Here is a 23572-nt window from a genome sequence, read left to right as displayed (position 1 = left end):
TGGCTCCATACTTTGGAATTCTCATATTCATGTAGTCAAACTATCTTCATCACTCAATAATTTTAAGTTAAGACTGAAAGCTTACCTGTTAAATCAAGACTCGTATAGTTTATTTTCCAATATAGTTGTCATTGGATCATTATCTCTTATACACTCAAATACAGTTAAGTTACCTTTATACACTCCAATGTTTTTATTTCTGACTTTTTTGTGTGTGTGCTATTAAATGGCACTTGTATTGCTTTCTTTTTTGTTGTTATTTTTTGTTGCTTTCTCTCATTGTTGTTGTTGATTTACTTTTGAATTTTTGTACATTTCTTGGGGAGGTGCTTCTTATAAGCCCATATAGGGTTTTTTAACCTCTCCCGCACTTACTGTTCTTGTTTCATTTCTGTTTTTTGTAATTGTCTTTTCTTATGGTGCAAATAAATAAATAAATAAGATAAACAGTGATCTAACGTGAAGAAGGCAAACAGAGAGAGAAACTTGACATGTACCAGGTCTGTGATTGGTTTCCCCGGGGGCAGCTTTGGTCTGGAGGACGGTCGAGGAGGTGGAGGAGGAGGGACCGGGCTGCCTCGAGACTGGGGCGTGGCGGGACGCGCTGGGGATGAGGGGCCTGTAGCACATACCAGTGACTGTGGTTAGCACTGCCTTTAGATTACACCGAGAGAGATTATCATTCAATACCAGCTCCAATATTTCCACAGATTTCACTCTGACTGAGCGCCTACCTGTACGCCCTCACCGCAAGAATTCAAAAACATTTTTTACAAACTGTTTGTGATATTTTCCCATATTTCCCTTCTACTATTACAACCCTGATTCTAAAAAAGTCGGAATGCAGTGTACAACGTGAATAAAGCAGAATATGATAATTTCCTTACTCCTTTAGACACATACAGTCATGGAAAAAATGATTAGACCACCCTTGTTTTCTTCAATTTCTTGTTCATTTTAATGCCTGGTAGAACTAAAGGTACATTTGTTTGGACAAATATAATGATAACAACAAAAATATTTTTAAAATAAAGAGTTTAATTTAAGAGGTGATATCTATTTTCCATGGTTTTCTTGATACTAACCAAAATCATTATCAAGAAAACCATGAAAAGTCTAGATATCACCTCTTAAATTCTTAAACCTCTGACTGAATATGTTTACATTTGTTTAAAGTCCTGTTTTTTAGTGTAATTATCTTTTGATATTCCCATTTTATGTTCTTCGTGTTAATTTGTATCACTTATATGCAATTTGTATGATTTGTACGTGCAGATCTTCATTTTTTAAATATTTTTTTATTTTATATGAATTACAATGGGACAGTCGACATTCTTAGCATACAAACCGGAACTCTAAAAAAAAAAGGAATTAAATGTGTGCAGACAACAAACAGGTGCATCTCAATACATTAGAATATCATAGAAAAGTAAATTTCCAGTAGTTCAAATCAAATGGCCCCAACCAAGTATTGAGTCATATAGATGGACATACGTTTTTCAACATTTCCATATTAAACATACTTTTTAAAATTGTTCTTGTAATATTCAAATTTTTTTCGAGACACTGAATTTTAGGTCTCCATTAAATGTAAGCCATAATCATTATAATTAGAAGAAATTCAATAAATTAAGAAATGAAATGATTCATTTTGTGTGTAATGGATCTATAAAATGTGTTATTTCCACTTTTGGAATTTAATTACTGACATAAATAAACTTTAATATGATATTCTAATTTATTGAGATGCAGCTGTAAGTAAGCACTGTATTACAACATTAACAGAGACACCAGAGTACTCACTGCTGCCTGAGTAGGGCCCTGGGGAAGACATAATAGACCTGTAGGTGGTTGGGGGGAGCGGCGGCGGCGTGCCCCTGAAGCTGGGCGTCAGCTCTCTGGGTGAACCCACAAAGTCTGGGATATCATCTCTCAGGTACGCTCCCTCTGGAGTCCTCTTCCCCCCCACACCTCCTAAGACCAGGGGGGACGTGACTCCTACCCGAGGAGACCTCCGCTCTGCTGGCAGAGGGGGCACCGGGCTGATGGGGGCGGGGGACGAGCAGTACTCCGCAAACTGCAGCACCTCCTCGTCAATAGCGTCGTCGTCGAAGCATATAGGAGGCGTGTTGGATGGAGAGAACTCTGGAGGGAGGGGAGGGGCCGGTTCATCCGGAGGAGGGGGTCCGAGCACGATGGAGGGGGGCGATTCTGGTGTGGTGAAAGGAGGAGGAGACCCGGGAGAAAACGGGGGAGGTGAAGGCGGGGGCTCGTCTGGCGGCGGTCCCGGGGAGAGGCAGGGGGTGGAGGGGGTGGACGAAGGCGTGTCTGGAGGAGGAGAGTCTGGGGGAGGAGGGGGCGCGGGCTCGTCAGGCGGCGGGGGTCTCTCGCTGGTGAAAGTGACCCATCTGGGAGACGCCGTTTCCTCAGCGGGGCGGGAGCCGTCCATGGGGCCAAACACGTCGTCCAGGTCGGGGCCCGGGGAGTCCCGGTAGGACGCCGGGGACAGGACGTTCAGGTAGATGGGAGCAGACCTGCGAGCTGCTCTTCCATTAGGGAGATCAGCTGTAAAGGATTTAAGGTGCCATTATAACAAATGCATCATGGGATTTTACTGTAAGATTGATTGATACTGAATTCTGTTTTTAACCCATAAGAACCCACGGTGACCCGTGTAACAAACACTTTAAACCTTCTAGAATCTCATTCAGAAGCAAAATGCATGAATATAATACATAATAATGTACAGCAGTGGACGGCTCCTCTCTCTCTGTTGCAGGACGGAGAGATTCAAAAGATCCTTCTCTCCTACAGCCAGGCTGTCTCATTCTAACAGAGATTCTACCAAACTAACTGAATTTCCCCTTGGGGATGAATAAAGTCATTTTGATTTGATTTTTGATTTGATTTCAGCTTTATGCTTCACCTTAACTCATTAAATCCCTAAGAGACACATACTCAACACCCTGGTGTGACAGTCATGTGACTTTAACAGGAAGTGACTTCTCCACAATGTGGCTGTGACTAGAAACAGAAATGTGAAAAAGTAGCTAATTTCAAAAAGCTTATTTTTTGTTACGGTGCTAAATTTAAACCCATTTAACAACTCTAATCCATTACTAGGGTGTCCTTTATTGCATTTAACTTGTTCTCACCAAATTTCCTGAACAAATTAAAGTCACAATTTTGATATATGTTATGGAGATGCAAACAAAAAGGCACATGGTTATTTGTTACTTGTTTTGTTACTTAAAAACAAATCTGAAAAATAATTTGTTGTTAAACAGCACTATTAATGTCACAATTTTGTTTGATTGATTGATAAATGATTGATAAATGAGATGCAAAGAAAAAGGCAAATTTATGTCTCTGTAAGCAGAAAATGTGTCTTAGTATAGTAATAGTTTTTTATTTTAAAATAACAAATATCATAAACATAAATACCATGAACACAATGTATCGTATATGTCACATTGTTAGAGTAATGAGTAATAAGCTTCTTTCTTTTCTCTCTTTTGTGACTGCTTATTTCTTTTGTTGATAAATAACAGATTGTACATTTCTAAATTTTAAATTTACTTGAGTTGTAACAGGGTAGGCGTAATAAGCTATGCTTCAGCCTACGCCTTTTCGGTCCAAATGTCTATTATCAATTTTCTCTCTCTGTTTACATGTTGTTTACTTTGATCAATGTTTTTTTGTTTTTTTTTCTGGTTTGTTTTGATGACATGTATTAACCGAAATAAACAGATACGAAACATTGCAGATCTTTGACATTTAGGGGTAGAATTTTTTTAAAACATCATAAATGTGTTCTATGTGTCTCCATAATTTCCCTTTAAGGATAACTGGGTCTGGGTTCTTATGGGTTAAAGCTAAATTTACCAGCAGAGTCTGAAGAGTAGCCGTAATGACTTCTTGATGGAATGTTTTTTGGAGGAAGCGGAGGAGGAGCTGCAACGAGGGCGACAGTTCAGGCCAGTTTAGCACCACAGAGTACAATGTTTTAAATATTAATGATGTGACTGAGGTTCATTCATGCCTGCTCACCTCCTGTTGGGAAGCTTCTGCTCAGCGGTGATTCTGAACGCGGTCTCGAGTCTCCCCATACATCAGTAGGGACCACTGTGATTGGATAACAAACGTCACTTCTATAAACTTCACCTGCTACATAAAGTATCAATTAATGTGATGTGATATGAACAGGGGACAGACCATCATATCTGGCATATTTGGTCTCTGAAGGCAGCCCGAAGAAGGCAGGAACGTTCTGCGACAGCTTGTCACTGCAAGAGGAAACAAACAATCAAAATCAATTTCTTTAAAAAATTTGGGGACTTTTGATCTTGCAGAAGGAACCAGATCCTCACTGCAATCAGGGTGGGAGCGAGTGTTATTTTACACTTTACAGGTGATGTTCCCAATCCAATCCAATCCCCTTTATTTATATAGCACAATTTTAGCAAACACAAGGTTTCCAAAGTGCTGCACAAACAATAAATACATAACACAATACAAAGAGATGTAGTAAACAATAGAACAGTAAGATGCAATAAGATAAAATAAATTAAAAATAGGTTAAAAATAAATAAAATAAAATGTAAAATTTACTGCCCGCACAAAATAAAATATGCATGAATACAATAATAAAAAACATGTGTTATTCAAGTATCAATGTTGTTATTAGCAGTGTTTATTAATTTTATTATCAATTACTTTATGTATTATAATTGTTAGTTTTCCATTATTTATTTATCTATTTTTCACATTTTTTAATTTATTTATTACTTCGCGTATTATAATTGGTAATTCTCCATTATTTATTTATCTATTGTTCACATTTTTTAATTTATTTATTACTTAACGTATTACAATTCTTAATTCTCCATTATTTATTTATCTATTTTTCACATTTTTTAATTTATTTATTGTTTATGTATTATAATTGTTAGTTTTCCATTATTTATTTATCTATTTTTCACATTTTTAAATGTATGTATTACTTCATGTATTATAATTGCTAGTTTTCCATTATTTATTTATCAATGTTTCACATTTTTAATTTATTTATTACTTGATGGATTATAATTGTTAGTTTTCCATTATTTATTTATCTATTTTTTCACATTTTTTCATTTATTTATTACTTCATGTATTATAATTGTTAGTTTTCCATTGTTTATTTATGTATTACTTCATGGATTATAATTGTTAGTTTTCCATTATTTATTTGTCACTTTTTCACATTTTTTAATTTATTTATTACTTCATGTATTATAATTGTTAGTTTTCCATTATTTATTTATTTATTGTAAAAAATATATATATATATTTATTACTTCATGGATTATAATTGTTAGTTTTCCATTATTTATTTATCTATTTTTTTCAAATTTTTTCATTTATTAATTACTTCATGTATTATAATTGTTAGTTTTCCATTGTTTATTTATGTATTACTTCATGGATTATAATTGTTAGTTTTCCATTATTTATTTGTCACTTTATCACATTTTTAAATTTATTTATTACTTCATGTATTATAATTATTAGTTTTCCATTATTTATTTATTTATTGTAAAAAAAAAAAAATTATTTATTACTTCATGGATTATAATTGTTAGTTTTCCATTATTTATTTATCTATTTTTCAAATTTCTTTCATTCTTTTAAATGTATTTATTTCATCTTTTTTTTCTTTCTTTCTTTCTTTTTTTTTTTTTTTTACATCATGTGTGTTTATAAGGAAAATAAGCATTAAAATACCATGTTCTGTTTTCTGAAAATGAGGCTTCACCATAAAAATATTTGAAACAAACTCATACATTATTCAAGGCGCATCTGTCTCAGTACAAGCAGCATACAGAGTGAAAACGAAGAGGGCTATTCAGCTCTGTCAGTGGTCAATAATGCTAAAAGAGTGACAGACCTTGGTGTCTCAGGGGCGGGGCTTGGTGTGGGCGTGGAGCGTCTGGGTCTGGCAATCTCTTCACCTAAAAGAAACATAACAAAAACTAAAATGTTGATTTATTGCACTTGACAAAAAGTTGATTTATAGTTTATCTCTAGAGATGTCAGGCTGTGAGTTGGTCAGACTGAAGCAACTATTGGATGTATCGCCACACACTTTAATACGTTCCTGGTCCTGTCAGGAAGAATTTCAATCTCTTTGGTGATCCTATAACTTTCAGGTCAAAATATCAGTTTGTCCAATAAGATAAGATAAGATATGACTTTATTTATCCCGCAGTGGGGAAATCTAGTTGTCACAGCAGCTCAAGATACAGACACGTAGATATAGAAGACAGAATAAGAATATAAAAAATAAGAATATACTTACAATAACAATCATTTATAAATGGCAAACAGATAGTTTATTCATGTTTAATCATCATTTATAAACCATATATAGGCCATTTAGAATGGTAAATACATAATTTATTAATTTTTAACTACCTAAATAATTTATAAATGGCAAATAGATGGTATATTAATGTAAGCTTATAGTTACTTTACATTTAACAAACAATTAAATTATAATTAAAAGTTTTAGTTGCACTGACTATAAAATTTTTAACACCATATTAAGTTTGTTAATGATTTTGAAATGATTCATATACCTTAAGAAATTGCTTGAAAACATTTAAAGATTAAATATGTATAGCACTTTGTAAATGGTTAATAATTGGTTTATAAACCATCTATAAACATCACTTAGTTGGTTATTGTAAAGTGTTACCGAATATACATATATCCTATACACATTATATAAATTATATACATACATTTTTGCTATTTGGCATTTATTATTAATATTTATTTTTTGTTTGTATGTTTCCTGAAGGTACTTTGCATTTTTACAGATATTGCAATACTTTGGTTTATTGACAACTCAGGCAGAAAAGGCATTCCCATCATCTGCATCATCAGCTGTACTTTGTGTTTATGCTGCATTCCAGACAACACAGAGTTCAAAAATTTCCGGCCGACTAGTAAAAGTACAATGGAATGCCAGTAATAAAATCCATCGGAGCAAATCTACTACTCCATGAGGAAGCAGTTGCCTGAAGTCACGAAATAATGGCAGAACCCTGGGAAGTGCATTTCTGTATTTATTTCAGACACAATGCTCAATGAAATGTGGTTTTATTTTCATTGTGATATGTTTGGAACAGTGGTAGAATGTAACTAAGTACATTTACTCAGGTACTGTACTTAAGTACAATTTTGAGGTATGTGTACTTTACTTGAGTATTTCTATTTTATGTAACTTCATACATTAACTCCACTACATTTAGCTGCTTTAGTTACTTTTCAGGTTAAGATTTAACATTAAAAACATGATTAATTTAAGTGATAAGAAGAAATGTTGTTTAATTAAACCACAAGACAATATTGTATATTCAATTACCCTTACCTGTACAAAATTAAAACTGCTGCTTTCATAAATGCATCATTACAAATAATCCAATAATATATTTATTCATTCATTCATTACCATTAACCGCTTATCCGCAATCAGGTCGCGGGAATAATATATTTAGAATATATAAAACAATCTGGGTGGGTCCTTTCTGCATAGTGAGTACTTTTACTTTTGATACTTTAAGTACATTATGATGCTAATACTTTTGTACTTTCACTTAAGTAAGTTATGAAAAAAAATGTATGTTGTATTTAATTGAAATAATACAAACTATCATATAGTAAAACCTGAGTCTGCATGTAAATATGTTGTTTACATTGTTTGTCAAGATGCTGCACTGTAAAGAGTTAAACTGTGTGCACACATGCCAAAGAAACATCAAATTGTTCCATTCAGAGATATTTTCTCTTTTTTCCTTTCTTGTGGACTTTAAAGGTGAAAGACTCGAAGCGACCTCCGACATTGACTGGAACGCAGCATTAGTGCTAATTACCAAATGTTAGCATGCGGAACATAATGAGCACATTTTATTTGCCAACCATCATGTCATTTTAAGCATGTTAGCACTATTTTGTAGGGATGCACGATATTATCGGCACATTATTGGTATCTGCCGATATTGGTTTGAAAATGAACTATCGGACATTTAATAAGTATATATAATAAACAGATTAAATAATGGGGTGCACATCACCTCTCTGTTGCACCTTGTTTGTAGCTCATAGAATTGTGCAGTGTAGTCTGAGCCCACCTATTTATTTATGTTCTGATTAGGGACTGAAGCTGCTTATATTTTTTTGACTTTTTATGATTTTGTTTGTACGGTGTACATTGAGTCGTCACATATTGGGCTCCTGTTTTAAGTTAAATTTGAATTTAAGCAGCAGTCTGTAAGGTACATGTAGTTTTATTCAATTTGAGTTTAATTGCTGTACAGTTGCACTTTTCACATGTTCCCACTGAACACAGGTCATGTTTGGGCAGTCCGTGGCCTAGAAGTTATCAATCCGGGTTGTAACTGGAGAGTTACCGGTTCGAATCCCGGTACTGACAGGTCTAGGACTGAGGTGCCCTTGAGCAAGGCACATAACCCCCCTGCACAGCTCCCCGGGCGCAGTAATGTGCTGCCCACTGCTCCTTCCATGGTGTTTTCACTTGTGTGTAAAAAAGGATGGGTTAAATGCAGAGGTTGAATTTCCCCATTGTGGGATTAATAAAGTAATCTTCATCTTCTTCTTCATGTTTACTTATTATGTCAATTTGGAATTTGGCCAAATTTGCCCTGATTGTGGGTATTAGTTGTGCGGGAAAAAAATATCGGTATCGGTAATCGGCTAAATGAGTTGTAAAAAATCGGCATATAGGATATCGGCAAAAAATCCAATATCGTGCATCCCTACTATTTTGTTAGCAATAGGTGTACTTACAGGACAAATTCCTTTTTATCTGCCCCTGTAAAAGATAGAATCCAAACAGAAGATAACATGAGGATACAGACGATATATTGTGAAAGTGAATATCACAAACAAATGTCAATCTTAAATCATTCATATTTAAGATGTTTGTTCTTAGACATAATGCGATAAACAAAATAACTGTAGATTTTCATTTCTTTAATTATTTAAAAAATAACACAAATATATTGTTTCTAATAAAGTAAAATCACTTAAATTAGGAAAATTATCCATAAAACATTTTTGTCACCACAGTATCATAATTCTCACTTGAAGTTTATAATTCTGTGACTAAAAGCTAAATCATAATTGGCCTAAATCAGGGATGGGCAACTTAAATGCTGGAGGGGGCCACAATTTTTCATCGACACTACCACAGGGCCACATATAGGGCCGTGTACTTAACCAGATATGATGAAAGTGCAATTTTAAATATGTTTACAGTGAAGTAACTTAACATATTTCATGCTCAAATGCATGTATAACAGTATAAATAGGAATACAAAAGGTTTGAAGCAAATAAAAAATAACCACTTAAAGTGATTTCTCTTTTTTTCAGTGCAAGAACAGCAGACCAACATTAATTGCATTTTTACAATGCACTTTTAAGATTTCATGCTCAAATGCATGCAGTTGTACTGAGGGCCACTTCAAGTGAGGTTGCGGGCCGTATGCGGCCCCCGGGCCTCCAGTTGCCCATCCCTGGCCTAGATGAACAGCAGAGATTATAAAAGCTGTGTTTCAGGCTGTTGGCTCGGCTCAGCCAGCAGATGGTGTAAGAAACTCACCGGGCTGCGTCTCTGAGACCAGCAAAAAGGAAGAGAGAACAGACCTGGGTCAGAGAGTGAGTGACAAATCAGTCAAATGGACACAAACTAAAACGGCACACATCGCTCCTCTTTACTTGCACCGCAAAGCCTTAATAATGCAACACCGGCCATAACACGCTAGAGATTACGAGCACAATCCCAGCATCACCTCTGACCGACACGCACGGCGTTTAATGCAGCAGGTCGCTCGGTATGTACAGTATAAGCTCCACCGAGACCAAATCAATAGGTCTGGAGCTTTGTGTGTGTGTTATGTTTACTGTGCATTATGTAACAGAGACACTTTGCCAGACGGGTTCAAGTAAAGCTGGAGCCGAACAGAAAAAAGTCAACAAAGGACACTGATGCTGAGGGTGAGACAGAAACCGCATGCAGACAGTAAAGGAGGTTTGTAAGTGAACTATCACGACTTTCTCAAGCATTCTGAAGTGAATTCATGCCATGCGAGCCCTGATGGTGGTGACAGAGATGTGGAAATGAATGACAGACTTACCGGACTTCTCTTCTACAAGACGACAGCAGATCAGTGAGAAGAAAAGACGAATGCAGAGACGGTGTTAGACACAATATAGCAGCTGTTACAACACATAATCAACATCAGTATACAGTATAATATTACAGAATAGAGCCAGACTGATAAATAAATGTGCTGATATTAGCCCAAAATGAGTGATGGAAAAAGTATTCAGATCCCTTACTAAAGTAAAAGTATTAATACCACACTGTGAAATTACTCCACTACAAGTAAAAATCCATTCAAAACTTACAGAAGTAAAAGTACAAAAGTATCAGCATCAAAATGTCCGGTAATGCTTTATGGTCCTTGTAATAACCATTAATTAACAAGTAATAAGGCCCTTGTAAGTCCTTACAAGATGCTTATTAACATTATTGTGTGTTTATAAGCTTATATAAGTGTTAATAATGGCATTACAAACACCCATGACCCACCCATTATGTCTTTGCCATGCCTTTATTAATCTTATTTTGTTTGCTTATTGATATTAAAATATACTTTTTTGCTCATCTATTATAAGTTAACTATAAGTTAACTATGCTTTTTGCAACTACCGGATCTAAAGCGAGAACAATGCCTTATTACTTGTTAATTAATGGTTATTAAGGACCTTATTATAAAGCGTTACCAAATGTTCTTAAAGTATCAAAAGTAACAGTACTCATCATGCAGAATAGACCCACTCAGATTGTTTTATATATTCTAAATATTTTATGAAGTACCATGAAGTACATTCTGATGCTGATACTTTTGTACTTTTACTCCAGTACGTTTTGAATGCAGGACTTCTAAATGTAGTGGATTAATTTCACAGTGTGCTATTAGTACTTTTACTTAAGTAAATGATCTGAATACCTTTCCCTTGGTGATTTGTGCATTTACTGTTACATGCAATTCCTGGATAAGCTGCTGCTGTAATATAAGAATTTACCCATTACGAATCAATAAAGTACATCTATCTATAAAAACTGCAGCGTGTTCCCTTTACTACTGTGCAGGAAAACAAGTGTGCAGATCAGCGGCGGCTCACCAGTGACGGAGAGAGTGCCAGGCCCCCGACTGAGGCTTTCAGCACGTCCATGGATGGAGAGACACACTTGGCACTGTCCGCCACGAGCGGCTTGATCTTAATTTTGAACTTCTTCTTGCTGTCCTCGTCGTCCTCCGAGTCGCTGGACGAGAAAAAGTGCTTTCCTTTGGAAGCTGGTGAATGTGCGTCAAGGACGAAACGGAATAATGTGAAAAAGGAGGATGTAAAGATAACATATTCTTTTAAAACGAGAGGACTGAGATGTCCACTTTGTGTCCCTGTCAGCTGTGTCCTAGTTCACTTTATTACTCCTGCTGTAAGTGACACTCCTGCTCCATCTCAGCTAAATCATCCCGCTCGGAGGGGGAAGTCTCCAAGCTCTCTGTGAATCCATTTTAAACTTATAGCCGCTGACACCTGCGGGAGCACGAACTTAAAATACCAGTGAACCAGGGGTCGGGTGTTAATGAGAGCTGCGTCTCCGTGACGACTGTAAAACCAATCTGAGGCTACGTTTACATGATGATGGTCTGAACAGAAGACGCAAAAGTGGCGTTGCGTCTTCACTTTTTATTTCGCATTTAGACGAGCATTTTCAGGAGGAAATCTGCTGCATTCGGTGACGCAAAAGTGTGTGGAATTGGATTGTATGCATGCCAGGCGGCATCACTTAAAGCCATAAGAGCATCTTTGGGCATGTGGAAGTTTTCATGCCATGCATTTTCATCAGCTACTCCTTCCACAAAGTTCTCCACTATCCACTAGATCTCCCAGGTCCAAAGCCGTCTGGCTCGCCTCCGACCAATCGGTGCATCCAAAATGTGTTAGAGGTAATTCCAGATCCTTCACTGTTCACTAATACTATCTCTACATATCCTGTACATTTGGTGGAAAGACTCCTGTAAGTTTATTAGAGCTGCCAGAGCATCTTGAAGGTCCGACGCATGGAAATAATCCCACGTTTGTTTATTTCCCTGTACTGGAGCATGTATGTGACGTAAACACATACGTGACGTGAGCAGATCAGATCAGAGTTTTGCGTCTTGTCAGTGTAGACGGACACGCTACGGCGGAGCGGATTTAACTTTCCCACTTTGGAAGGTGGTTTCAGATTATTGCGCTTTTAAGCCCCAAAAATGCCGTCACCGTCTAAACGAAAGGCACTTCCGATAAAATATTTTGTCGTTTTTACCCGCAAGCGTCCTCATGTAAACGGGGCCTGGATGTAATGTGTCTGTCCGGCTGCCCTCCTGCTTCTTTGTGTTTTGCAGCTGCAGGGACGTGCACATGTGATGTGGCAGAAGAGAGGGAGGGACTATTGATTTGGCCTATTTAATGCGGAGAAGCACTCATCCAATGAGTCACTCAGCCAAACAGGTCAATAGTTTTGCAGTTACAAGATTGCTTCCTCTCTCTCTCTCTCTCTCCACTGAAAGGATATCATCGCCTTCGTCACCGGGCCGCAGGCTGAAGCCCTCCTCGTCCACGTCAGGAGTGGCCTGGAAAAGAGAGAGGTGACAGTCAGTTCAAGCCCGCCACACACTGAATCGGAGGCATCGTTACACTCTTTCTCCGTGAACAGCTCTGCATATAAATGCGGATCAGATTTCACAGATGTCTATCTATCCTGAGATGGTCAGCTTCCTGGCTGAAGCTGCTGCTGCTGCTGCTGACTCACAGAATATGCAGCTTTCACTCACTATTCGCACCGTTTACTCGGTAATTTTAAACCAAGCGTTACGTGACACGATTCGCCACAGCACAGTATTTCACGGCAAAGCTGCGAAATTCGCTGCTCGGTGAGAAACATCAAAAAGAAGAGTAGCAAGTTAAAAATGGCTCCCATGGGTGGATTATGAGACAAAGGGCCACTGGGTACAGACATGCAAATGGTCCCACCACCTCTGCTACAGCAGAGCAGGAGACGTGGACTATTTGGTGGTTAAGCCCATTTTTGTTGTTGTTTTTTATCTTTTGGGGCCAGGTAGGAGACAGAAATGAGGAGGATTTTTTTATTTATTTCATTATGCAGTTTTAGAAACAAATCGATATTATGAGAATAAGGTTGAAATGTTGAGAATAAAGTTGAAATACAATTTTGGGTAAGGCTTTATAATAAGGTCCTTAATAACCATTAATAAACAAGTAATAAGGCATTGTTCTCGCTTTAGATCCGGTAGTTGCAAAAAGCATAATTAACTTATAGTTAACTTATAATAGATGAGCAATAAAGTATATTTTAATATCAATAAGCAAACAAAATAAGATTAATAAAGGCATGGCAAAGACATAATGGGTGGGTCATGGGTGTTTGTAATGCCAATATTAACACTTATATAAGCTTATAAACACACAATAATGTTAATAAGCATCTTGTAAGGACTTACAAGGGCCTTATTACTTGTTAATTAATGGTTATTACAAGGACCTTAATATAAAGCGTTACCCTTTTTTTTTTTTTTTAAAGTTGAAATTTCGAGAATTTAATCAACTCTTTGTGTTCTGTAAAGTTGGAAAGATATTCATAGATTGGTTGTTCCCGACTATCTGAACAGTCAGGTAGACTGCAAGCTGCAACCTGATTTTCATAAATGTCATAAAATGAGATAAGTATGTTTACTCAAGTACTGGACTTAGGTACAATTTTGAGGTACTTGTACTTTACTTGAGTATTACTGAGGCAGTTGTCACCAATGTCAAATCTATAGTGTCATTCAACACAGTAGGCAAGAATTTAGAGTCACTGCGGGAAAATACAGCTGGTTTAAAGAAATATAACAGCAACTTCAAACATTTTTTAATTATCATAAGTTACCATGTTTGTTGGGTAAAATTTAAAATAAAGTTTGCTTAAATATATTTAATAATATATAACATTGGGCAAATACGAAATTTTATCTTTTTGACTTTATCTTTATTAGACTGATACTGATATGTACTATATTTAGTATATTTTTAAGGTACTTGTACTTTACTTGAGTATTTCCATTTTATCATTAACTTTATATACTTCTACTTCACTACATTTTGAGCCAAATTTTGTATTTTTTTACTCAGCTACATTTAGCTGACAGCTTAAGTTACTTTTTAGGTCGAGCTTTATCATAAAAAACATGATACATTTAAAGTGATTAGACATTTTTATTTATTTATTTAAAGCTCATAACAGTATATTAAGTCGTTAAAATGAGCCCTACCTTGAGAAAAGTAAACACTGCTTACGTAAAAACATCAAAAACAATAATCCAATAATAAATTGAAATATATTTAACAATTTGAGTGGGTTCATTCTGCATAACGAGTACTTTTACTTTTGATACTTTAAGTACATTTTGATGCTGATACTTTTGTACTTTTTCTTCAGTAAGTTTTGAATGCAGGACTTTAACTCGTAGTGGAGTAATTTCACACATTAGTACTTTTACTTAAGTAGAGGATCTGAATACTTCTTCCAACACTGATAGTAGGCTACCACAACTAAGTTTTTTTTAATATAATCTGCCATTAATGTTATTTATGCTAATTTTTTTTAGACGTATATTAGACATATTGAGGATAATCAGGTTGTAGCTTGCAGTCTACTTTACCGGACTCAAAAAGTTGACTTTATTCTCGACATTTCCACTTTTTCTCAACAATGTATCTCAACTTTATGCTTGTCATGTCAACTGTGTAATTAATTTTCTTCCCTCCTACCTGGCTACAATCCTCTTCTGTATTCTGTGTCTCTTTGTAGTTGTTTTGCATCTCTTTGCAGTAATTTGCAGTTTCTTTGTGGTCATTTTTGAGTCTCCTCCTGGTTGGTGTTTATTTTTATTGACATTGTGCAGGTGACATTTGGCCGCTGTGCAGTAAACTCGTTCAGTAATCCATCCGTGTAGACTGCGTATACTTACATATCTATCCCAGTCAATCTCCCCATAGAAGCCATTCGGTGCTCCATTAGCCTTTTTCTAGCAACAAAATAGAGAAAAGACAGAATAATGACAGAAAAAAACAAATAAAGTCAGTATTAAAATATATCAGTGCAAATTTTTGTTATTATTGAATAAATAAATGAGAAACAAATATCAGAATTTTCTAAACCCTCCTGTTATGTTTGCTTCACAGGAACAGCAGAAACTAAAAAATCAAAATAAACATTGTTTATATTTTTTTTAATAACACCATTACTAACCATCTCAATCCATATTTAGTGTAATGGTGTTCTTTACCTCTCACAGATTATGGTTCAATGAGGATATTTCACTCATTTTTCATAAAAAAAAAAATAAAAAGCATGTTAAAACTTTGTTTTATGTACATTGGGAAGACCTACATAAAAATACAATGTCTTTACATGACTTTGCTTTTTTTAAATTTTTATTTTATGTTTTTACATTTTTTTTCGTTTCATTAAAAAATACTTTTAACTATTTTTGTGGGGATTTTTAATCTTTGAAATGGGTCAATTTGACCCGCAACATAACAGGAGAGTTAAAGGAGAGTCTGCTTTATTTCAGTCTGAGTTTGTATGTTGTATTTATGGTCATTAGTCTTTTTTAGTAAAACTGATGGCCAAAACGACAAAAAAAAACAGGTTGTAATAAGGAGGGTTTATCCTTTTTAGGCAGTAAAAGTTGTGTTGTAACGCACTGTGAATTAATGGAGATAGTACGTCACATTGTCCAAATTATCAATCAGCACTTTTTCACTTCTGTATTTGGATGATTTTCCTTGTTTTTATATCTTTACTAATTCTGAGAAGAAGAGAAAAAAAAACAAAAAAGAGAAAAGAGAGAGAGAGTGACACAGAGAAACATCACAAATATTTGACTGAAAATGTAAAAGTCACATACACTTCCTTTCTTTCCGCTTCCAGTTCCTTCTTTGTCAGGTGAACTCCTGTTTGAAGTAACAAAAATAAAAAAAATGTGATATCATGAAACTAGTGCACTTTGGTACTGATTCAATCTGACAGTGACAAATATAAACGTGTTTTTCTACAACACTCCTTTGTTTCATATAACAAAAGAAGTTAAAATGCTCAAATGTGAATACTGTCAAAAGCCAAAAAGCATTACAAGAACCCTGCCTAAATTAAATAGTCTAAAATTAGCAAAATTATGAATGAAATCAGAGACAGTCAAAGAAAACAGCTTGGGATAAATAAAGTCTATCTATCTATCTATCTATCTATCTATCTATCTATCTATCTATCTATCTATCTATCTATCTATCTATCTATCTATCTATCTATCTATCTATCTATCTATCTATCTATCTATCTATCTATCTATCTATCTATCTATCTATCTATCTATCTATCTATCTATCTATCTATCTATCTATCTATCTATCTATCTATCTAAAAAAGATTCCAAATCTGACCAAACTACAGGTGCATCTCAATAAATAAGAATATAATGGAAAGCATAGTCCATTTCCAGTAGTTCAAGTCAAATAGCCCCAAACAAGCATTGAGTCATATAGATGACATACTTTTCAGAGGGCAACATTTCCATATTAAACATACTTTTTAAAATTGATCTTTTGTAATATAAATCGTTTTGAGACACTGAATTTTAGGTCTTCGTTAAATGTAAGCCATAATCATTATAATTAGAATAAATTAAATAAATTAAGACATGAAATGTTTCATTCTGTGTGTAATGGATCTATATAATGTGTTATTTCCACTTTTTGAATTGAATTACTGACATAAATAAACTTTCCTATGATATTCTAATTCATGTGCCCCTGTATATAATATTTGGCAGGTTTTTTTTTAGATTTGATGGTAGAAAAACAATTCAGTCAGTATAGTTTTATGTAGTTTTCAGAGTAAGTTTTCATGTAAAAACATGTTATCTGTGTTAGAAGTCTGAGAAAACTCACGTTGCATCTGTATCCTTGTCTCTCTTTCGCAAGCCGAGGGCTTTCCTGGTTCGGTTTTTCAGTCCTATAGTGCAGAGAGAGGGAGAGAGGCCGAACAACATCATAAAGAATTAATTTAAAGCTTTACAGCCTGGAATAAAGTTAACTATCCTGTCATTAAAATGCACTTAAAAGCAAATAACACCAAAGAGTAACAGGCTGATGTACAGTGGCTTGAAGAAGAACATATCCTGGTGGATACACAGGAAACCCAATAAGTTGATATAAAATAATGTATCGATTTGGGACACAAACATCCTGCCAGCCTCCACAGGAAAACGAAGCAGCGCAGACGCAATATAAAAACATGGGAGGGGGGAAAAGACAAGTAAACGTTGATCAATGTTCCCACTTCATTAGTGGGATTCAAGGGAGAGATCTACTATGGCAGCAACCGTCAGCCAAACTGGGTGCCAAGACCCCTCCAGCACTGGCGGTTGGCACCACACAGCGCTCGAATTAGGACGACTGGAGCAACAAACAAAAAGGACATAATTCAATGCATGCAAAGTTTGAAGGTTTCTCCATGAATAAGTATTGCTACTAGGGTAGGGTTGTCACGATACTAAAATTTTCAACTCGATACCGATACTCAGGAAAATATTCGATACTCGATACCATTTTCGATACCACAAGGATAAAAACAAAGACCCCAAAATTTAACAGAAATATTTTTATTAACAAGAAAAATGCAACATGTAAAAATTAACAGAACCACAGGTTAAATATTTATAATAAAAACAGTCGTGCAAGAAGAAACTGCAACTATGATAACAAGCTTCAGATACTCGATACTTTTGAAAATGAGTATCGTATATGGATACAACGTTTTAGTATCGATACTTTTTTGAGTATCGATACTTTTGACAACCCTATACTAGGGTAGGTAGGTAGTATCGATACTCAAAAAAGTATCAATACTAAACGTTGTATCCGGATACGATACTCATTTTCAAAAGTATCGATACCCCCCCCCGTGTTATTATTAGCCATTAGCCGCAGCTAGCAATTAAAGGCTGACGTCACGTCAATGATTATAAGCAACGTAAATAAATAAATAAATCAGGCACGTAGTATGCCCATATTACGTTAATTGACACAGTGTCAGTATACATAAGCATAGAGTTAATACGTTTACGCAAATGTTGGTGACAGAAAAGTGTTATTTTCTCTCTTGAAGTCCCAGAATGAAGCAGAGAAAAGTCGACCTACAACCAAACAGCCGACTCTACCTCTTTTTTAAGCTTTCCTAATATTGTGCACAGCATAAAACCTCAAAATATTGTTCTAATTGTTATTGTTTATTGTATTTATTCATATTTTTTGCACTACCTCAGACCTGGCTGAAGCTTGTTATCATAGTTGCAGTTTCTTTTTGCACAACTGTTTTTTTCATTATAAATATTTAACCCGTGGTTCTGTTCATTTTAACATGTTGCATTTTTCTCGTTAATAAAAATATTTCTGTTAAATTTTGGGGTCTTTGTTTTTATCCTGGTGAGTATCGGTATCGAGTTGAAAATTTTAGTATCGTGACAACCCTAATTGCTACATGGAATTGTGTGTGGTGTTTGTGTGCTTCCGCTGTGTTTTTAATTTTGGTTTGTAGTGTCACTGACTTGCAGTATGCAAGAAGAATCAACAAGCGTTAAAAAGATATATAATGCACAATGAATAAAAACACAACTAACAATGGAGATAGATCAGACTGGGAGACATTTTCTAAGCCCTAAACCTTTGCAGGCTAATCGTCCTAGTTTGACTAAATAAAAACTTCTGCGGTGTCAGAGGGATTCATCCTCTGGAGATCATAAGTAAAAATATCATGGCAATCTTATAAAAAATAACCTTTGATATGATTTTTTTGATTTTTCAGTCTGGACCAAAGTGTTGAGTGGAGCAACAGTCCAACTAACCTAACTATGAGAGTTATGTCACTGGCCTAATTAACAATAGAAAATGCATCAAGTCCAATTGTATAGAAGTCTATGAGAAAACGACCCTGCTTTATACTTGATTTATGACCTCAGTAAGCATTTTTTTTAAATTATTTTCTGGTCTCAATCGCTAGTTTCAAGTCTTCTTTAATACAGGATGATTTTCATTTTGTATCAAGTCCAATTGTATAGAAGGCTATGAGAAAACGACCCTGCTTTGCACTTGATTTATTACCTTAGTAATAATTAAACCATTTTCTTAATTAGTTTATGGTCTCAATCCCTAGTTTCAAGTCTTCTTTAATACAGCATGATTTTCATTTTGTAAATGATGGCCCCATTTATAGTAGAATAGACGATAAAGCAGGTTATGCATTAGGGCGGGGCCACCTAGTGATTGATCGCTACCACACCGAACTGTCATTCAGGACAGAGGTGTAGCAATGTGTATCCATCCATCCTTACATTTAAATAGCAGTGATCTTGTTTTTGGGTGTTGCCTTTGTTTCTGTCTTCAGTTTTCAGTTCATAAAAGGTAGTGGTAACATTTGGGTCGCCTCAGAATGTTGTTTACAGCATTCGGTTGTACTTGAAGACACAGAAGTGGGCTGTTCATTTTGTTTTCAGTCCATTTTTTTACAAGCCAAAGTTGTCCAATATCACAGTATACATGACATACAGATGCACCTTGCTAAACAAACTAGCAGGCAAGCCAGAGCATTATCCGATAACTGAACTGTACCCTCTCGTCTAAGTATGGTCACTTCTGGTTAAAACAAAAAGATGGTAATGGCCAAAATGGCAAATTTAAGGCTTCAAAACTGTAATCCACAAATCAACGGGTGACATCATGGTGATTATGTCCACTTCTTTCATATAGTCTATGGCACAAACTGAGCTGTTGTTAGTGAACTTTCTGGAGACTTAATACAGATTAAATTACTTCACTGATACTGACAATCCTCCTGCTTCATGGGTTAAAGATGTAAAGGCAATTAGATTGTATTCAACATATAACTGTGTGATACCTCTGGAAAAAGAAGTGTAACAGTTTATCAGATTCATAAAAAACATGATGCTGCAAGAAAATGACCAACAGTTAAAGTAGAATTTTCTCTTTTTTTATGCATCAGCTGTGATGTGGAACATGATTTTCCCAAAAGAGATAAGTGACAGGTTTGCATAACAGAGTTATGCAGACTCACATCTATAAAAGAGCAACAGGGACATGTGATGGACAGTTGGGTGGATGAACATTTTGTGCTATTCAGAGGCAGCTTAGCTTGTGTTCTTTGTACATCATCCCTTTTTGTCATTTGTGGGCTGTGTTTAAAAACAGTCCTGCACTGACTGTCAAGAGGAAGAAGTAAAAAGTAAATCAAAAATAAATATTGAGTCAGTGGGATGATTTAGTGAATCGTCACACTGCCATTGAAATCCCGATAAGACTAATGAACGCTATAAATGTGAAAGCCCTGCACTGGACTGGGGTATTCACTTGGGATGAAGCTCTGCTGGGTACTGGAGGACATGTCAGGGCCTGTGATGTATTAGTAGCTAGCTGGGCTGCTCAGTAGCACAGATTATTCCCGCATCATGGCCCTTTATCAGTGGAGACGGCTCTGAACAGTGAGCCTTCTGTCCAGTCATAACCTGCACGTGTCTTGCGTGATAATGACTAAAAATAGAGAATCAATCCTGACATTAATATGTGACAAACTTGCTGAACAATGTGATATATTCTGAGGGAGCACAGGTAGAGCAGTCAGACTGCAGCTTTTGTAACCCATTTATAAAGTTTGGCCGAAGAGATGTTGCTGCTAAATCCTTTGCTAGGACCATAGTGACCCTGTTAACTACAAAAGGCATTTACTTTAGAGGTGTGAATCAGCAGAGGCCCCACGATACGATATTATCCTGATACTTGGGTCACCATACGATATTATTGTGATTTTAAGCATTTTGCAATATAGTGAGTATTGTGATACAATATATTGCGATTTAACTGTTTAACTGCATTTTGTGTCCACAAAATTAAATTCAATCAAGAATTGTTTTGTCAAATAACAGAAAATTCTCAGACTATTCATCTCACTTCAGTCTTTTTATTTCTCCACAATGAGAGTCAAACCCACAGACTGACCAACAAAGTATTCAGTCAAACTGAACTGAACTGATATCAAACATGTATGGACGACAACAACTGCAGCAATTTCGCATACTTTCCTCAACTTTAAGCTTCACTGCTCTGAATTTTTTTTTAATGTAACATTTAATGTAACACATGTAAAAAGGCTAACTTTGCAGCATTATTTTGACAACTTCCTGACACGATATCCCGATGCCTATAGATTCCTTAGATCTTCTAGTTTCATATGATACCAGTATCTCAGTAAATTCCTAAAAATGAGCCCGCTACGGCCTCTGGAAAAAAAAAAAAAAAAACCTGAACCGTTGGAACGCTAAATATCGATACTTGGCGACCATGAATCGATATAATATTGCCAAGCAAAATATCGCGATACTATGCTTTATTGATTTTTCCCCCCACCTCTAATTACTGCTGACCATTTGTCAATAGAGCATAATGTCATGCACCATTATAGCACTACCATTACACCGTGATGCCCCTAACAACCAACCAAGCTCTAGTTTACATCCATGTCTGTCCAGATTCATGTGGCCAGACAGTCAACATTTCTTCAAATGCTGCAAAGAAGCTCAAAACATAAACTTGAATGCTTTACATCTTTAACTTGGCAGCACAGAAGATCTGTACCTGGACATGTCAGTCTGGGGAAGGTTTTTGTTCCAACCAAGCAGGAGCACACCTGACTCAACTCATTCAATCACCTGAACTGTCTTCACTCGGTTGATTTACTGTATCGGGTTTGCTCCTGTTTGGTCGGAACAAAAATCTGCAGCCACACCGACCCTTTCAGGGATCGGTTTGACACTCCTGATGTATATAATCCCCACAGTTTCAAGGGGGCCAAATGTAAAAAATGGTCACAGTCTCTCCTTCTGTTCCTGAGTTATGGCGTTGAATATCGGCTATAAAAGTGTATTTGCAGAACATTATGATGTCATAGTGAAGTTGACCTTTGACCTTCTGGATATAAAATGTCATCACTTTATCATATTAGTCATTTTTGTAACATTTTGTCATGCTTAGCCTATTAATTATTGAGTTATAGCCCAAATACGTGTTTCCTGAGGCCACAGTGGCATTGACTTTTAACTTTTGAGCACTAAAATCTAATCGGTCCGAATTTGAACAGACTGACGACAAAAAACCTTAAATCATAATGCCTCCGGCCACCCAAGTATTAAGTAACTGTTGGTTAAAAAGACTAATTATCTGCAGTTTCTTGCCACTTGCAGCCCATCATCTCAGGAAAACGCGAATTTCATGACACAGCAACTTTCTGAATCCAAATAACTTTGAAAAACAAAGTTACAGCTGCATACTGCATGTATCACTGCACTACAGAGCTGTAATCCCTTTCATGATATCTAACATTCTTACTCTGAAAAAAACCACCTTCATCCAACAGAAAGCTCCAGGAGAAATCCAGTAACGGGTGTTAGATCTCTTCCAGACCTTTCAGCTGCAGCTGGAGGAGTTTACAACTGAGCAAGCTGCATGTGCACATGAAGGGTACCGGATACAACTCAAGCTCAAGCAGAAGAAATGTTGAAAATGGTCCTTAAGGTTTTTTTTAATGTAACACTATTATTTCCAAGGTCAAGAATGGACCTAAAGGTTCAACTTTCTGTCTGTTGTTGACTCAGTTTCAAACAAATATCTGAACTAACCAGTGAGAAGACGCCTTAAAACAGTCCCACGGTTTTTGTAAATTCCTATAACAGACAAGCTGTCAGTTATAAATGCTGATTGTGAATAGGTGTGAAGATTTTTTTTACACATCTACCTCTGCCACAGCAACACTGCCTGCCTAACAACACTATGCCTCTGTTGCCACAGTGATACAGAGGAATCAAAGAATAAAAACAAAAGAAATACAACCAACTAGTTCTGAACCATGTCCAGGACAGATTTGCTCAGTGATGATACATGTTGCATGCACTCCAACTCCATGTTTAAAGGTTTTTACTGTAGTTTCGACTTAACCTTTATTCTAGTGAATGTTATCGTTTGAAACTGTAACTGTAACTGTAAGCTCCCCATAAGGAACTACTGTATCAACTGAACATCATTGGCACAAACCCTACCACCACCGACTGATCTGTTATACCAATATATACTTAGAAAATTGGTTCAATTTGGTAGAGTATGAATTATATAATGTCTAGCTTCTCACCTTCCCTTCTAAATGACTTTACAATGTGGTCAGATGATGCCTTGTGTTATAAAGCAGGTCAGGGTGCTATAAAAAATACTGTGAAAGTATGAAAACGCTCAAACCACAGAGAACTGCTCACTGCCTGTATTCAGACA

At 36.0% G+C, this 23572-nt stretch overlaps 1 protein-coding gene across 1 annotated transcript in view; it reads right to left on the bottom strand.

Moving 5' to 3' along the window:
* sgip1b (SH3GL interacting endocytic adaptor 1b) overlaps positions 1-23572 on the bottom strand; it is a 35997-nt gene that overhangs the window by 9065 nt on the left and 3360 nt on the right. Inside the window, exons 2-14 of the mRNA XM_059344495.1 lie at positions 17135-17198; positions 16096-16141; positions 15154-15210; positions 12699-12756; positions 11258-11433; positions 10204-10215; positions 8854-8878; positions 5930-5993; positions 4216-4286; positions 4051-4125; positions 3886-3954; positions 1804-2565; positions 498-619 (exon numbers count right to left, since the gene is read on the bottom strand). Of these exons, the coding sequence (XP_059200478.1) occupies positions 498-619; positions 1804-2565; positions 3886-3954; positions 4051-4125; positions 4216-4286; positions 5930-5993; positions 8854-8878; positions 10204-10215; positions 11258-11433; positions 12699-12756; positions 15154-15210; positions 16096-16141; positions 17135-17198 (1601 nt within the window). The remainder of the gene's footprint in view (positions 1-497; positions 620-1803; positions 2566-3885; positions 3955-4050; positions 4126-4215; positions 4287-5929; positions 5994-8853; positions 8879-10203; positions 10216-11257; positions 11434-12698; positions 12757-15153; positions 15211-16095; positions 16142-17134; positions 17199-23572) is intronic.

The sequence above is a fragment of the Centropristis striata genome, chromosome 11, assembly GCF_030273125.1.
Source record: "Centropristis striata isolate RG_2023a ecotype Rhode Island chromosome 11, C.striata_1.0, whole genome shotgun sequence".
Classification (NCBI taxonomy): domain Eukaryota; kingdom Metazoa; phylum Chordata; class Actinopteri; order Perciformes; family Serranidae; genus Centropristis; species Centropristis striata.
This window is presented reverse-complemented; position numbering and strand designations above follow the sequence as displayed.